The 19018-nt window shown below is 34.3% G+C and overlaps 1 protein-coding gene and 1 non-coding gene across 3 annotated transcripts in view; both read right to left on the reverse strand.

The window, feature by feature from the left end:
* Nucleotides 1-19018, reverse strand: part of NCAM2 (neural cell adhesion molecule 2) — a 413941-nt gene that overhangs the window by 152399 nt on the left and 242524 nt on the right. For both annotated transcript variants that reach the window (XM_054700347.1, XM_054700348.1), the window contains exons 2-4: nucleotides 9645-9719; nucleotides 6147-6353; nucleotides 2941-3084 (exon numbers count right to left, since the gene is read on the reverse strand). In XM_054700347.1, coding sequence (XP_054556322.1) covers nucleotides 2941-3084; nucleotides 6147-6353; nucleotides 9645-9719 — 426 coding nt within the window. The remainder of the gene's footprint in view (nucleotides 1-2940; nucleotides 3085-6146; nucleotides 6354-9644; nucleotides 9720-19018) is intronic.
* On the reverse strand, nucleotides 14319-14479 carry LOC119258376 (U1 spliceosomal RNA). The gene has a single exon (XR_005128238.1). It is a non-coding gene; the product is annotated as a U1 spliceosomal RNA (small nuclear RNA).

Here is a 19018-nt window from a genome sequence, read left to right on the forward strand (position 1 = left end):
TCTTTATATTTAAAGATCACTTCCTTCTCGGGCCTCCCCTGGTGGCCCAGTGGTTCAGCGCTGGGCTGCGAAGCTGACCACAGCCTCTACAGCACCAGTTCAATCCCTGGCCACCAGCAAGGGTCCCACATGGCGCGCAGACCTCTCCTGCCCGCTCAGCAGTGTATTTCGTCTCTCTGCCTGTTCTGTTCCCTGCTCTGGCTCTGGTGAATTCTCTCACCCTCCCACGCTTCTGACTGTACCCAATGCTTATATAAATAAATTAAATATATTTTTAAAAAAAAAGATCACTTCCTTCTCAGCACCCATATTGAATACCCTTCTCAATCCTAATTCACTTCAGGTAGTCTTTCTTTATCATCCTCTATTCCTGAACTTCCTTTATCATTAACTTCAAAATACCTTGTTTTAGTGATATAGCTATCTTTTTTATTAGATTATTAGTATTTTGAAGGCAGTGAACTTTTTAATCTTTCAAGCACAAATCATCACCATCTAGTAGATGGCATATACCAAGTATTCAATAACTTGGATAAATTTAATTTCAATTTATTGAGCAAGTTGTTTTATAGATGGTTGTTGGGAGGGAAAGAGTACTTCATCAGACAAGGACCAAAATGTTTAGAGTGTTTCTGAGATAACTTTGAAAGAGGCTGACTATGACAATGCATATGCTCTGGATGACACTGAAAGCCAGAATATTCAATGTTTACAACAAAATGTAACTTTTACTCCTTGAATGCTTGGATACTTTTGCAAAATGATCTCTTTTTAACAGATGACATGGAAAACCTCCACTTAAAATCTTCTGTAGAAATTTTAATTCTGGATTTCTGCCACACAGCTGTTACCAACAGCATAAATAATAAGATGGACATTTCCAAACCCTCATTGTTCATCTGGAGCCTCTAAACTTTACTCTCATATCACAGAAGACCGCAGGAAGTTACCTAGACACATTCTCTTCTAAATCTTCCTATATATTACTTTTATAATTGTAAACTAATTTTATTTCATTAGCTTTAATAAAGGGAACATACAAGGTATAATCAGGTGAAGGATATTATTTCTTATAAGTCCATTATGAATCAAATAAATTGTTTAATATGCCCTATATGGTGAGTTTCACCAATATTAAAGGTTCACAATTCATCTGCATCCCTCATATCCCAGAGTAAAAATAGTACATGATTTTTTAATATTTATTTCCCTCACATGCAACTACATCTAAGTTTCATGTTTAACTTTCACAATCCCCTTTGATTGGATTTTGTTTCTATATATAACCTGAATGCAAGTAATTTTGGTAAAAATGATCCCGAAGACTTAATAACTCAATGGAAAGGAATTTAAAAGATGCATGCCATTTATTTACAGCTTTATATATAGTTAAATATAATACTCGTTCATTTAACAAATATTTAAGATATGCCTTACGCCTTATATAAAACAAAATCATTGTGCAAAGTGTATATACAATCTGTTATTCACAGATGAAAAACTGGACTAGGTACAGAACAGTTAGAAATGTACAAAGCTTCAAGTCCAAGGAAAGGAATAAAGAGAATACAAAATCCCAGCTATCATTCCATCTTAGGATAGAGGAAAATAATGCACAAGCTCTAGCAAAAAGACATGTTTCCTCCACTTCCACTACACCTAAACATCAATCTTTGCTTTGAGTCTTCTGTTCTATGTGTCTTTTAAAAAAATGCAATTCCTTTCAAAACTTATTTTACTTAAAGTTTACAATTCACCAGATGTACATTTGAATCCCAAGATTAGTCAATCTGAAAATGTTTAGACATTGTCATTTAACTGCTATAAAGGAGCTGTTTTTTTCTTTATCATTGAGGAGAAAAAGCTGAAAATACTTTGCACAATTCACTCATGGGGTTTGTCAGTAAAATCTAAAGCAGTTATCCTAAAACAAAAGAAGAGGAAATAAAGTATTTTTCATTAATTTATTATAATAGAAAAAAGAATTTCAGTCATAACTGACAACTATTGAATATGCCAAATACAGGAAAAAATCTCTCAAAATTCAAAAAAATTGCTAGTGAACATGATCATGATATCTTCTCTATACACATTTAAAAATAGGTACTCTGCTTTCTCTCCTTTATGCTGTGGAACTTTCATCTTTTAGAAACACAAAACAGAATCATCCAAAGAAAGTATTTAAAAAGACTCAATTATTTGTACCTCTCTGCAATGCAGGTGCATTGAAATATATTCTAAATTGAAAATGCTCCCAATGCACAATGGTAAAGTAGCATAATGTAAGCAAATTATGCTTTCAATTTCAAATGTCATATTATTCTGGAATTTTAGCTCAGCCTGAATCAAAACCATGAAGACAATTGGAATGAATACATTTTTTGTCTATTTTTCACATGAACTTCACCATAATATTTAGAAAATGTAGGTGTCTTTCAAAGAAAAGTATCAGAATAATAAATGGGATTCATATAGATATTTTGTTAAGTTTACATATAGTGAGCTGTTAGAACATGTTTGATTGATAATTTATAGAATTCAAATACATCAGGATTCACTGCTTCTTTTACTGAGCATCCTTGCACTGTTTGTAATGTTTTTTTTTTTTTTTTCTTAAAACAGGAGTAAGCAAACTTTTCTGAAAATGACTAGATTTTAAATATTGTCACTTTATTGGCCAAGCCATCTGTGTCATGGTTGTTCAACTCAGTCTCCAAAGCCATAAGTATTGTATTCTGATAAACACCTACACAAACAACAGATACTGAATTTTTCCTGAGGTCCAGAGTTGGCCAAGCCCTAGTTTAGAGCTTTAAAGTTCTGAAAAGTTTATCTTATCCTCAGGGTTAAAAATTTCTATATTTGTTCAAGTCAATGAAAGGCTTTTAAAAAATGCAGTATTATTAAAACATATAACTTAGGAGTTACCAAAATACTAACTGTCGGAAATAGCGGTGACTTCCTCATTGTGATACAACCAGCTGACCACAGGAGCAGGTGAACTGCTAACTCGGCAAACCACCTCCGCGTCCTCTCCTTGTTTGAATTCTTGAGGAGATACCACTTCTCTGAAAGTGAGTTTTTCTGTGACAAAAAAGTAAGACAAACCAAAAAAGTAGTATGGCTTACATCTTCCAATAACATATTTCAGAATCTGTGTTTACTGATTCTATAATAAAATATTTACCTATAATAAATCTAGAGTCTGTAAGACTTTAAAACCAAATAATCTAATCATACAATCTGGTAAGTTCTTACTTCACAGAGAATGAAGTTCAAAGACTTTATTTACAATGCCCTACATAACTGGAGTCGGCACCTTGAGGCTGATTCTAATTCCCTCTTTCTCTTCCAGACAGTTTCTAGAACACTGAAGATTTGTTATTCTGGGACATCTGCATACCTTTACATTTCTTCAGATTTCTGCTCCACCTTCCCACTTGAACTCTCCATGTCTCTCTACCCTACTTAATTTATTTTCTATAGGGTTCTATAATATTTATATCTAGCTTTAAAGCATTTTTGGCTTCCTGATTGTTTGTCTCTATGGACTAAAATATAAGTACCAAGTGGCCAGTGATATTTTTCCTCTTGGTCCCTACTGAGCTCTATGATTCGGCACATGGTCTGCCACGTAGCAGAACTCCCACAGGTGTGTTGTCTGAGTGAATGACCATGCTCTGTATGTTTGATGAGAAATTTTCACAAAAGAAACTGGGTCGCTACATGCAAAAGAATGAAGCTTGACCACTACCTCACACCATACACAAAAATCAACTCAAAATGGATTAAAGAACTAGACATAAGACCTGAAACCATAAAATATATAGAAGGAAATATAGGCGAAACACTACGTGATTTGCACATCAAAGACATCTTTACAGACACATCACCCAAAGCAGTGATAGTGAAGGCAAAGATAAACAGCTGGGACTACATCAAATTAAAGAGCTTCTGCACAGCAAAAGAGACAATAACAAAAACAAAGAGAAACCCCACCAACTGGGAGAACATTTTTGCACCCAACACTAATGATAAAGGACTGATCACAAAAATCTGCAAAGAGCTGATGAGACTCAACAACAACAAAGAAAATAATCCAGTCAAAAAATGGGCAGAAGAGCTAAAAAGAAACTTCTCTGAAGAGGAAATGCAAATGGCCAACAGGCATATGAAAAAATGTTCAACATCACTTGTCATCAGGGAAATGCAAATCAAAACTACCATGAGATACCATCTTACACCAGTGAGAATGGCACGTATTAAAAAAACTAGCAACAACAAATGTTGGCGAGGGTGTGGAGAAAAAGGAACTCTTCTGTACTGTTGGTGGGAGTGCAAACTGGTCCAACCACTATGGAGAGCTGTGTGGAGATTTCTGGACCTACTAAACATAGAGCTTCCATATGATCCAGCAATTCCACTCCTAGGTATTTACCCAAAGGACACAGAAACATCAACTCCAAAGAACACCTGCACCCCTATGTTTATAGCAGCACTGTTTACAATAGCTAAGCTTTGGAAACAACCCAAATGCCCAAAAATAGATGACTGGATCAAGAAGATGTGGTACATATACACCATGGAATATTACTCAGCATTCAAAAAAGATAAACACATGCAATTTGCAGCAACATGGATGGCACTGGAAGGGATCATGCTCAGTGAAATAAGCCAAAAAGAAAAAGAAAAATACCGGATGGTCTCACTCATAGCAGGAATCTAGAAAACTTAAATAAGGGACCAGGAAAGCGAATAACTATAAGAAAGTGAAAATCAAAATCAACAAAAAGCTACGAACCAGAGACACTTTTAGGGGGGCGGGGGTGGGAGGGGAGAGATTGGGGTCAGAATGGGGGGGCTGCAATTGTATGGGGAATATAAAAATAAAATTTATTATTAAAAAAAAGAAATTTTCACAAAAGGAATTCAATGTTATTGTTCTAGACAATAAAATATATTTTATTTCACAAATAAAACACCAGGTAACTTCCTATGTATCATTTCAAAGAATAAAAGATCTTTCTAAAATACTATGTCTAATAAATGAGCATTTCAATTTAATCTTTTGTTATCTATATAAAGCTGATATAGGAGAGGACAGAGTGAATAAGGAAAATATCTTTCCTGAGATGCTTCAAGATGAACAGAGGAGAAAAGGTCAAATCAGGATAAATGAGGGCAACACATCGCTTTGGTTGTCAACAATGAAGTCAAGCTCTGTGAAAACAATTTTTTCTACCTTAGAGCTTTTTAAAGAATATTTTTTAAAAATCTACAAGGGAAAGATATTTTATGAGATAGGATTCTCAAGCTTTTTCTAACTTTTCAGGGGTGGAATTGCTAACCACAAATTGTCAGGTACTGTTCCAAGAATTTTATGCAATATCAATTAGTCTATTCCTCCAAACAGTTCTACAAATGAGGTGGGTAATACTATTATACCTATTTTATAAGTGAGAAAACTAAAGACATGTTAGAGAACTCGTCAAGGGGACACAAAAGTCAGTGATAAGCCTGGCTTCAAACCCAGGGAGTCAACAGGCTCTACCGAGTTGCTACTCAGATTAAGGATTCCTAAATATGAGAAGGGAAAAAGAATATAGGAAGCAATCAACAGAGGCCATACCATAAAGTGTAGGGGTAGTAACCTTGTTAAAATGAAAACACCTGGTGGTGAAGAATACAGCTAAAAATTATTCTTAAATAGTAGGTTTCCCGGCCTTTCCTGAATTTCATTCTAGACTATTCACTGCTATCATATATGTAATTTCATTTATTGTATTTGTGATCTTTTATTTTAGAGTGAAAATATAATCTCAATAAATTTCATATTACTAAATAGGTTGTCTTCTACTTACCCTACTGATGGTCTGAAAAAGTTAAAACATTATCATGTAAATAATCAACCAACAAATTGACTTCATCTATATGTTTATGATCAAATACCACCTACTCTCTATTCTATTTCAGATATGTATTATGATAAAATATAAATATGAATATATTTGTAGAGGTCTTAGCATATTTCCCAGAATATAGTTTGTCCAAATCAGTGTTAGTTTTTATTGTTAAATGAATTTCAATTTGTTTGAAATTTTATTTAAAAGGACAATATCGATCAACTAAACAAATGCAAGACTTACGGTAAATTTCCAAAACAACTGTAGCTTCTTGTGTCTGTCCTTTGGCATCTGTTGCTTGACAACGGTATATCCCTGCATCTTCTATATTTGCGTTGTAGATGGTTAATCGTGACCTGACACCTTCCTTTTGCACCACGACCCTCTGTGTTGAAATTATCTTCTCTCCTTGAGGATTAAACCAATCTATACTCTCAGGTTCACCAATTGCTGCAAAGAGTCATGGAAAACATCTATTTGACAATATGTTTCAAGTGTTTGTCTTGGCATTGACATTTATTATTATGTAACGACTTTTAACAATTTAGAAGAAATATAAATAAGACACTGAAAATATGAAAATCCTATAAAATTGAAAGTAAACACAAATGTTAGCACACATGTTCATCCCTATTCATACAACATAGAAGAGTCAATCCTGGTTGATTAAATGAAACCCAAAAGTGCTATAGGAAACTTAACATGGTATCTGAGCGATGATAGGGGAAACTTTACCAGAGTAATTTATGAATTATCACTACATTTAGTACTGCAACTGCCTCCAGCACTGAATCAGAAGCAATTTCCCTTGATAGATATATCTGAACAGAAATGTGCTTACTAACATTTTACCTGCTCAATAGTCTATACTAGGGTCAGAATTTAGCACTTTTTTCCCCTGGTAAAGCAGAACTCATAAAACTATAAATATTTTACAAAATAAACTTTGATTTTTGATAATACCAAATTTTGAATTAATTTCTCATGTTATTAAACTTGTAGTTAAGTCCAAAGACTATTTTTAAAATATGGAGGTCTAATCTTCTCTTTTCCTAAATGAAGTGAATAGTTTCATGATCTTAATCCAAAACTGTTAACTATTTAATCATATGATAATTAGAATGCATTGAAATGATACTTATACTGCTAGGCAATTACAACCAAATCATTACAGGGTAAACATTTATTTAAGTTTTCCAATTCAGAATCTAGGTTATTATCCTCTTCTTAAAAGCTAGAGCTTCCTGTGTTTGCTTTTAGCCACCAAAAGGATGTATTTCACCTAATTGCTTGAGAGATAATTTGTGGAAGCAGCACAGACGATTAACTCAAAGTATCGGGGGAAAATGCATAAAGTTAACTAACATCTGCAGGACCTCTTTGAAGAAAATTGTTCCTTCTGATTTTTTTTTTTCAAGAAATGGCTCTAGAAACAAATTATCCTGCTTTCCACTTCAAATTGGACATATTTGAGCAAAATGTATGAAAGAATGTTTAGTTTAATCTTAAATAGCTCTTATCTTGATTTTTTTCTGAATAGAACCATAATGCCAACCATTTGAAGAAGTTATTTGTTTTAATTTCCCACTCAGTAGAGAATTTGAAAAAGACTAAATAAGTGCATTACTTTAATTTTGAGCAATACAAAATGTAATTTATACAGTAAATTATATGCGATAATCTGTGAAATATTTCGGACATATTTTGGACATTTAATATTTCAATCTTAACAATATTGAAAAATTATTTTATTTCCATAGTTTATTTTATTTTCATAGTTTATTTTGAATGTGCATAAGAGTCTCATTTTTAATACACAAGAATTTCCAATAAAACTTTCCAAGTTATTTTATTGATGAAACTAGACTATTAGACAAATTATGGATGTACACTTTATAATTCCTTGGAAATTCAGTATTAAAATTTTTATTTTACATATGACACACACTTATCTAGAGCTATATTCTAATTAATTTTACAAATTTACATTACTGAGTTTCAGAAGTTTTTGCTTTACAGTGTCAGTAAACTTGAAAGTCATATCAGTGTAGTTATCATTTTAGTAGAAAAATATATGCACACATTCTGATTTTCATGGGATCCCATGTCTTCATTTTTAGATTCATGTTCTACTACTAGATTTAACATAAATAAAACCACTTCTCTGGCTACAGGTTTTAGTTACATATCTTTATATCAAAGGAGAAAATATTTAATTATTTTGTCTCATTAGTAACAACAGAACAGTACTACTGAATGTTGTTAATTTTAATTAGTCCTGTAAAATTTTAATTTGATTTTATGTAACACAAATAGAGGCCACCATAATAAACGCTTTCTCACCATGATATAATATTGAAATACAAGAAAAATACATTTTTTATTTTATTTTCAAAATTTATTTTTAAACTATTTCACTATACTGATTATGTGATATTGAGTTGGATGTTTGCATCTGTGTATATAAATTATGGATGAGATTTAGAAACAATGACTATATTCTTATGCTAAATTTCTGCTGACACAAAAGAAGACATTAAACCAAACTCTCCCCAACTCTGTATCTCCATTTGTCAATAAACAAAACATGCTAGCAACAGTCTAGCAACAAAGGCTTTTAAAAAATAAACATGAAAAATCATGACTTTTTAGTTTTAATAGAATGTGATATTATATATATATTAAATGAATAGGATTTATAAATATGTGTTACGGCTATTTCTATTTTACTGATTTTAATTATACTTTAAATAAATCATGATATTCTCCAAATTTTACAATGTATTTTATGTCAAAAATGCCTATTTTAATCCAGTTTTAAATTGTTGAAGTATAATCAAATAGAAATTTTTCCCAAAATTTTATTAAATTATCAGTCATTTATATAGCTACATAATCAGGGGAGGGATATCTTCACACCTCCATAAAGACAAGGGCTTCACTCCCCCTCCACCCAAACTCCTGTGAGAAACAATTTTGAAATTATTTTGAAATGTGATTATGGCACTAAATGAGTATTTTTTAAAACTCTAGTTTATAGTATGTATGCATCATAATCAATATGATGCATCTAAACAGAAGTAGGATGTGTTCATTTGTGAGTTCTGCAGTATACTGCCTTAAAATCTGAATTAAAAATTTAAGTATTAAAATAAATCAAAGTATCTTCTAAAAGAATCCTGCAAGTGCATGATCAAATAGGTTAAAGTCGACATAATTTTTCACAGGCTTCAAGATAAAGGTAGTTATTAGTAAAAAAAATTACAAAATATTTCATGACTAAATAACTACCTACTTTGCGATGATCACTTTTCATGAGGATGGATTTTATTTGCTTTGCCCTAAAATTTTCATTCAAACATAACTTTAATGCTGTGTGTCATATCTAATTTGTGTTACATATTTGCAAAAATGTTTAAGTTAAATATTTATATTCATCCTAATATAAACATTTAGGTAGAAATATTTTAAAGCTGATGAAAATTCATTGTACGGATATTATAATTGACAAGTTGTTTTCAAAATAATGGCACTAGATTGTTTTACAGTCAAAATGAATAAATTAATAGAAACAAAATACATAGTTTTTAGTAAGTAAAATATGGGATTACTAACTTTCCAATCATGATAATCCTAATAAGATTTTACATTTAGAGAACTGAGCTTTTAGGTACTTTTAGGTACAATATAGTATAATAATAATTAAAGAATTTGTCTGAAAGAATTTGTAGAAATACATACCTGTACATGTGAAGAATTTAGATTCACCCACACTAAGCTCTACTTTGCTAAGTGAAATTGTCACTTGAAGAAGAGCTGAAAAAAAATTGAGTAATAATTAATTATGATTATAATCATAAGATTTACCATGATATCTGCACCATCTGATCTAAACAATTATTTCCCCTTCATTTTTATTACATACAGAGAGAAACAGAAGAAATGGAGATACAATAGAACATTGCATCTGTCATCTAATATGCATTTCATAACCAGGCCAACACAGAACTTAATTGAGCAATGATGAAATTTACTGGTCATAAAAATAAACAAACTCATACTCAACCAAGTATCCTATATTCACAGACCAGGTCTTATATGTGCTATCATATAAATAGCTAAAGAAAGTATCTAAAGAAACTTTTTTATCCCAAACCTGGAAACTTGTTTGAAAACAATAAATCTTAAACACTCATCACAACAAAGAAGTATTTATTACTTAAATTTTGTCAACTTACTAAAATATTTCCATGAAAGGAGGCACACACAAAGAGCAAGGAAGCATTATATAAGGAAAGGTAAATGAGCATTAATTGTCACAAGATATATTAGTTGAGTGAAGGAACAAGGCAATAGCAATAAAATAGTGCAGAGGTTGAGAAGTTTTTTGTCAAATTTTATTTTATTTTTTAAGATTTATTTTTATTTACTTATGCACACAAGAACTGGGGTGTAGGCTAGAGGTTTGGGGGTGAGAAGATTTACCAGACAGACTGGAGAGCACAGTAGGCAGATCTACTGAAATACACTGTAGAGGGGAGCAGCGGGCGAGACAGGAGAGGTCTGCTGCACCATATGTGGGTCAGCAACCTGGCCAGGGATCAGACTAAGGCTATTGTGGTGATAGCACTGAGTCTTAACCCCTAGGCCACCATGGAAGCCCTGTTGTCAAATTTTAAATGAAATAACTAAATATGTTTGAATTTTTAAAAAATCATTAAAATTGTCTTAATTTAAATGTTGTAGAACACCAGATGACACTAGACCAGACCTACAATTAAGTTTTAATATAAGAAGATATGCTTCATGTCAAAAGGGTTATCGCAACAAGAGTTGCCTCTCCCACCCTATGCAGGGGGGGGGGGAAATGTTTCTTCTCAAATAGATTATCACAGTTCTACCATATCCCAAGTTTGGGATTTTAATTATAAACATGAGTTCTTTTGGAACCCTCAAGTTGAGAATCTAATGGGGAGAATCCTAATGTTACAATTAAAAAAATAAAATATTATTAAAAAGAAAAAGAAGTGTCATGTATAGGGCTCACTGTTAAGTGACATAAGGAAACAAATCCCTTTGTGAAGAACTACATCATAAGCCCAGACTGCTGATGGTTTTTATAAATCTACCTTCTTTAATCTAAACTCATATTCTAACAATATAACTACAAAGTGAAATAAAGCAGTGTGAATAAAAGATACAAACAGAAGAAATATACCCATGAAATTTAAAAAATGGAATTATACTAAGTCTGGTCAAACATGGTCAAGCACTTTAAAATAGATTTCCATCATCAACCAATCAGGCCCTTCTTTTTCAGGAAACATCTTTGTGGGCAAATTAGCTGGGTTTCTTGGCTATCTTCTCATCTCTCAGGCTGAGATTCCTTTTTTACTCACAATTCCTCAACACTCAGAGAGTACTTGGTACATCATAAAGGCTCAACAGTGTCCAAGTAATTCTAATATTTCAGACAGAAACAAGTTAAGAAAAGCACAATAGTGAGAAAGAGTAGAAAGTAGTTGAACAAGGGATAAGAGAGTATCTAAAAACCATGAACAGTACCAATTCTAGTGAGAATTCACAAAAAGAAACTTCTCCTTTGAAGAAATAGTTAATTCTCCATAAACCTACTTGTAGTGTGATGTAAGACAAGGGATTCAAGGAATTTGAGACAGCCTTCAAAAAGGTGTGAATATAATAAGCCAGAAAGAAAAAGAAAAATACCGGATGGTCTCACTCATAGCAGGAATCTAGATGACTTAAATAAGGGACCAGGAAAATGAATAACTATAAGAAAGTGAAAATCAAAATCAACAAAGAACTATGAACCAGAGACACTTTTTGGGGGGTGGGGGGCAAAAGGGGAGGGATTGGGGTCAAAATGGGGGGGAGAAATTGTATGGGGAATATAAAAATAAAATTTATTATTTAAAAAAATAAATAAATAAAACAATGAAAAAAAAAAAGGTGTGAATCTGAAGAGCTGGGTGGTTATTTTATGGATACCCAATTCTGAGAATGTTGATAGTGATTTTATAAATTGAGGAAGGTTTGTGTAAACTTATGCATAAAAAAGAAAAGTGGACAAAGGGATGTTATCTGATTTAAAAAAAAAAGAAAATTGTGATTCTGTTCTTCATTCTCATTTCTTCTACTTAAATTTCCCTTTAATATATGACCCATTTTATGACATGAATTTCCTTTTGTGTTTGGAATTACAGTTTATACTTTCTCAGTCTGTACTTTGTAATCCTGCAATTTCCAACTCATAGCTAGCATTCAATTGGATAACATATTTTAAGTTCAATTTTTGTTTGTGCAAACATAAACTATTCTCCTTCTACCAAAATAATTTCTCTTTCAGTCCATTTAGGTCACCAACCATCATTAATTCTTAGAGATGTAACTTCTGAAACACTTGTATGTACTCTTATTTATTTATAATATGGTTTTCTTAATGCAAGCACTCATTACTTGTACTCTAAGATATTCATCTTTGGCTGAGATAGTAATATAGCAGATTCTGTGTATCTTTTATTTATTTATTTTATTGGATAAGACTGGTTTTACAACACAGAGGAAAAGGGTCACAGTGCCTCAGATTCATGTCACCATACCACACCCACCGCCAAGCATCAACAAGTAAATCATTGCATTTTCTGACTTTTATCTCTTCAGTCTCTCTTTACATGGAAGTATTTTTCAACCTGCTATAAAGATAAGTTTCCAAAACTTTTTAATTTCATCTGTCTACTCAAAAATCTTCAAAGGATAGTTGCTCTGGCCAGTTAATTATGATACATATTTTAATTCAAAGTAAACTTACCTGCCCAAGTTGATTTCCAGTTACTGCTCCCCAATATTTCTGCAGCTACAGATAACTATGATTAATTACCTTCTCCCTTCTTCACCAAATCACACTTTCCCATTTGCTCAAACTATTTCCACTGCCTCCCTCTCCCTTTCTCATAGCTCTCTATTGCTCACTATATACTATCTTCAAAATAAAACTAAAATATTAATAATTTCATAAAGCACCCTTCGTATGATATATAAATGCCTTTAATTAGTTGACATTTTCACTAGACAAGTGAATCATATGTTGTTAATAATTACATTCACTTCTCTACCAAAAGGTAAATTCTAAAAGTAAAGCTTTATCAAGCTTGCTTCTATTATCCAAAACTGATAGCACAGGAATACATGGCCAAATAATGAACAAATATTTACCAAGAGCTCATATACTAGGCACACATTATTGACAATATTATTATTATAAAACTTGATAAAACTTCATTGCCTTAAATTGAAATTAAGGCTCTCAGAGATTTTGAAAAATGTTTGCAAATTATTACTTAAATAATGCCCACTTTTGATCTTGGAGTAAAATTTCATTCTAGAGGAGTTTATAGAGAAGACAAAACTTGAAAGAAGTAGGTACTTTAAATGTCAAATATAGTTCTCAACTATTTTATAGTGATTTGCTGATGGGTGCAATAAATAACATATTTGTTGCAATAAAATGAAACTGAGTTTGAAATTAATTAGTTAATTTATATTAAAATACTTTGTTAATTTTTCATTCAGTGCAAACTATCATCGAACCCATTAATCATGACCATATTTTTCATGGTAATTTTGGTGACTAGGTACATTGCTATATTTCAAGCATTAAAGTATGGCAAGAAAACACATAATCCTTTGGTTTAATAATTTCCCAAAGGCTAGATTTACTGTAATTGACATCTTTAGATACATTTTAATACCTACATAATAGGAAAAACCTGGAGAACTAAAACTTAAGGTCAGGCCTTAATCATCTATGTAGTGATTGAGCTTCCACAGTTTCTTGTGATCATTCTTGACCCTTGGCACCACCAAAGGGCTCATTTTGGACACAAATGTCAGAAGAAAATTAAACAGTTCTCTAATACCAAAAGTTGTGTTCAGGAAAATGTGGACAGGCATGAAATATCTGATATATATCCAGTAAGTTGCCCCTTCATTTCAGGTGTTTGATTTAGGTAGAAAGAAATGATAACGAGTAGTGATAAGAGACCTTTATTTCATTTAGAAAAGATGACATAAAATATTTCTAATTAAAATGTCCACTAAGATCAGGGTTTGTAAAACAAGGCATGCATAATATTGAAAATTTGATCCTTTGCTCTCTTTATATATTTGAAATGGACATAATGATTTTGAAAAAACTATGAAGTGTTTAACATTACATCGGCTAACTTCATACAAGGACAATCATTGATCAATAATGATGTTCATTATAAATTGATCAATAAATTACATTTTAATACCTATATAATAAGAAAAATATGGTTGCAGTTGGATAGTCAAAACTATCTGTATCTTAACAAGACATTCTTATTTACTTGATTGTATTTATTTATTTTTCACCAGGGAAGAACAGGAACACAGTCCCCCACTACCACAAATTACACAGCAGAGTTGCCCACATTTGTAGAAATTACAGGGGTCAGCACACCATGGTGCAATGGTGTAGCCTCGCTCTGAGAAAACTACCTTTGTGTTCATGTGTATCCCCTGTCAGCTAATATGTATTATTATTTAAAGTAAGAAAACTGTTGTACCTTCTGGGGCTTCCTTAGTGGCACAGGGGTTAAGTCTCAGTACTATCAAGCTATCAGCAGCCACCGCAGCATGAGCTGGATCCCAGGCCAGGGAGCAACCCACGTGGCACAGCTGACCACTCCAATCTGGCCTGCTGCTCCCCTCAGCAGTGTATTACAGTAGATCCACCTATTCTGCTCCCCACTCTGTTCTGGGCGAAACCTCTCAGCCCTGCACCTCTGACCTAGCTCTTGTATGTATAAATAAATTTTAAAAAATCTTAAAAAAAAGGAAACTGTTATACCTACAGACTAAAAAGGGGAATCATGATGAATCTATGTCCGATGTGAACTACCCTCAAAGTAATGCATGTAATATCAATCTTAACAGTAGCACTGAGTAATTAAAAAAGAAGTTTAATAAAACCAGTATTTATTGACTACACATATGTTGCAAAACACTCTTTTAGATGCTATGCTACAAAAAAATAATAAGCCATAGTGTCTAACATCAACTTTTTACAATTTATTTTGGGAAGAAAACAATACTACATAAAAAGATAAATGATGGAACAAGATATGTATCATATTTGATACAAATATGCATCTATATATATTAATTATAAAATGTAATAATTTATAATCAAATATGATATTTATGATCAAGAAGGCTACCTGCAGGGTAATAAAATTTGATTTTAAAAAAAGATGGGCTAGGGGCCTCCCTGGTGGCACAGTGGTTGAGCGCTGGATTGCGAAGATGCCCGCAGCCTCTGCAGAACCGGTTCGATCCCCGGCCACCAGGTGAGGGTCCCACATGGCGCGCAGACCTCTCTTGCCGCCCACTGCTCCCCTCAGCAGTGTACTTCGTCTCTCTGCCTGTTCTACTCTCCGCTCTGGCTCTGGTGAATTCTCTCACCCTCCCGTGTCTCTGACTGTACCCAGTGCTTGTATAAATAAATAAATAAATCTTAAAAAAAAAAAAAAAAGATGGGCTAGATATTGGAATAAAAGAGTGAGGATATTCAGATCAGGTAGGACAAAAACACTTAAGTAGCATTCAGAAAGTAATTCGTAGATGAGGTTGATAATCTCATCACATATTATTGAAAAATAGTTTTGAAAATTCAAAAAATGTTTGGAATCAAAATCCATGATAAATGTCTGGACTTAAAATTTTTGTATACTAATTATTCACAAATGGAAACTAACAAAATAATATTGATATTTACTAAAAATTAGCCATAAGACAGGATGACTGACAAGTTGAATTCAGGGGATAAGCACTTCAAGGTATGTTATGATAAGTAGCTGCACTGGCTGGCAACAAATAAAATATGGAAAGGTAGGTATGGATATAATAAAGTAGTGAAAATAGAATTTATCTCTCTCACCAATTATAACATTGATTGAAAAACAAAAAGACAAATAAAGATGTTAAGATTTTCTACTTCAGTGAAACAAGAGTCACCAATGTGAAAAAGAAATTAATTCAGGAGAAGAGCTAATAGAGGGGAAAATATAAAGTAATTGATTTTATTAATGAAAACTATTTCTCAATATAACATAGGTAACATTTTATTTATTTTTTTAGATTTATTTATGCATATAAGAATTGGGGTACAGGCCAGAGGTGTGGTGGGTGAGAGGATTCACCAGAGACAGAGTGGGGAACAGAACTTGCTTGCAGAAGGACCGAAATACACTACTGAGGGGAGCAGCGCGCAAGACAGGAGAGGTCTGCCGTGCCATGTGAGTTATTCTGAGACCACGGGGATTGAACCAGCACTGCAGAGGCTGCAGACAGCTTCACAGCGCTGCACTCCACCAGCTGTGCCACCAGGGAGGCCCAACATAGGTAACATTTTAACAGAGATAACTGCTATCATAGCAGCTAAAAATGTTTATAATTTAAATAAGCATGTATACCAAATAGCAAAGGCACTTTTGTTAATTTTCTGAAATATAAATGAGACATATTTATAAAATCTAAAAATTGACATTTCTACATTCACTGACATTTCTACATTCTACCAAGGGACAAATAACCCAGAGCAATTTAATACAGCATTTAAGAGGGCATTTAAAACAGCCAGTTTACCACTTTCAGAGATCTGAAACTAAGAGGCTGATAGAAAGCAGAGTTGATTTTGACTAAAAATCTAATAGACACACTCAGATAACTTATGACACTGAGAATATTCTCCAAGCAAGCAACTTTCTTCCTTTAAAAGTCAATGTATCGGGCCTCCCTGGTGGCGCAGCGGTTGAGCGCTGGGTTACGAAGCTGCCCCCAGCCTCTGCAGCGCCAGTTTGATCCCCGGCTGCTCCCCGGCCACCAGAGGAGGGTCCCACATGGCGCGCAGACCTCTCCTGCCGCCCGCTGCTCCCCTCAGCAGTGTACTTCGGTCCTTCTGCCTGCTCTGCTCCCCGCTCTGGCTCTGGTGAATTCTCTCACCCTCCCGCGCTTCTGACTGTACCCAGTGCTGGCATAAATAAATAAAAAAATAAAAATAAATCTTAAAAAAAAAAAGTCAGTGTATCTAAACTGAAGATAATCTTTCTGTCTTATTCTTTATTTTCTATTGGAAATTATGTTATCACTAGCTATTGAATCTATTTTGTCCAAAAAAACAAAACAAAACAAAACAAAAATAGAAATATCCAAGATCCTTTCCAACTCTGCTCTCTCAAATATGAAACTGACAGAGAAAATCCTAATGTCACCACAATTGAAATAATAGGTTCTTATTTAAAAATAAATGTGTAGTATTAAAAATAATAATTTATTCTTTTAAACATCACTCAAAACTTTTGATTTTTCATCCTTAGTGATTTAGTTTTACTTTTAGCCTTTACTGGCTTGATCTATTGAGTAGTAAGCAAAATTAAACAAGATCAAATAATAATCACATGAGAAAAATCGAAGGAAGGTATGTATGTGTATTTTTGATGTATGTGTACATTTTACTTTATTTGGTTTGGCCCTATTCCTAGACTTTTCTACTCGATTTATCTGGTATAGGACACAGGATCCTCTACTTTAAACAGCTTCCAAGTAGTAACCATTGCTACATAGAAAAGGTGCCAAGACTAAAAGCATTAGGTCAATTAGGAGCTAATGTTTGTAATATGGAATCTCAGGTCCCAAATCATACTGGCTTTTTCACAATACATAATGTAATGAGGTCCTCATTTGATCCATGTACACAAGATGTGATCAGCACTGAGTTGGACTGTGTGACAATTCAACACGGTTACCATTCATTAGCACAAATGTGCTTCCCAATATGTGCAGATAAAACCCAAATTCCTTCACCTGTGACAGGTAAGGTCTTTTGTAATCTAGCCATGACCTGGCTTTACTCAACCTTATTTCTGCTCTTTCCAGGCATGGAAGCAAAATCCAAAATAAACAGAACACACACAACATTGTTAGATTATCATGGATTTTTGCATTAGATCCCACATTCCTATTTTTTTTTTATTTACTTTTGCATTGTTTTCCTTTTTCAATGAAGCCACTTCTTTTTCTCATCTAAAGACATACTGTAGGGTAAAGTAGGGCCTCCCCGGTGGCGCAGCGGTTGAGCGCTGGGTTACGAAGCTGCCCCCAGCCTCTGCAGCGCCAGTTTGATCCCCGGCTGCTCCCCGGCCACCAGAGGAGGGTCCCACATGGCGCGCAGACCTCTCCTGCCGCCCGCTGCTCCCCTCAGCAGTGTACTTCGGTCCATCTGCCTGCTCTGCTCCCACTCTGGCTCTGGTGAATTCTCTCACCCTCCCGCGCTTCTGACTGTACCCAGTGCATGTATAAACAAACAAAGAAACAAACAAACAAATAAATAAATAAAACATGCCTCTATTAAAAAAAAAAAAAGAAAAGAAAAGAAAATGTCAGGCTTTTCTGCCCTTCCGCCATCAGGATAGATGATGGATCTTTGTCCCGAATGCATGCCTGATGGCGGGCACCTGGAATAGGGTGTGGGCATAGGTAGATGGGATTCAGCTGAGTTAAGACTGCTTTTAAGGGCGGCGTCACGGGGACGCCAGTAGCAGCAGCAGCAGCAACAGCAGCAGCAGCAGAAGCCGAAGCAGAAGCAGAAGCAGAGAAGCAGCAGAACGAACGACAGAGAGTCCAGATAAAGACTTGCTGGGGGCTGGGAGTCCTCCCAGCCTCCCAGCCCCCCAGCCAGCACCCCTGCCTGCCATATGCCTGGTGAACCCCAATAAAAGACCTGCAAAACCACTGTGGACTCTGACTCCTCCTTTACCCGGTCTGCATGGGATCCGAAAACCTGCACTGTGCCCATTCCTGCCTTTACACATACCTATCAATTCTGGTAAAGATTTACTTCAGGGCCTCCCCTTGGTGGTGCAGTGGTTGAGCGCTGTGCTGCGAAGCTGAGCGCAGCCTCTGCAGCGCCAGTTTGAGCCCCGGCCACCAGTGAGGGTCCCACATGGCATGACAGACCTTTTCTGCCGTGCCCGCTGCTCCCCTCACCAGTGTATTTTGTCAGTCTGCCTGTT

Source organism: Talpa occidentalis, unplaced genomic scaffold (genome assembly GCF_014898055.3).
Source record: "Talpa occidentalis isolate TD23 unplaced genomic scaffold, MPIMG_talOcc4v2.1 talOcc4.4, whole genome shotgun sequence".
Lineage (NCBI taxonomy): Eukaryota > Metazoa > Chordata > Mammalia > Eulipotyphla > Talpidae > Talpa > Talpa occidentalis.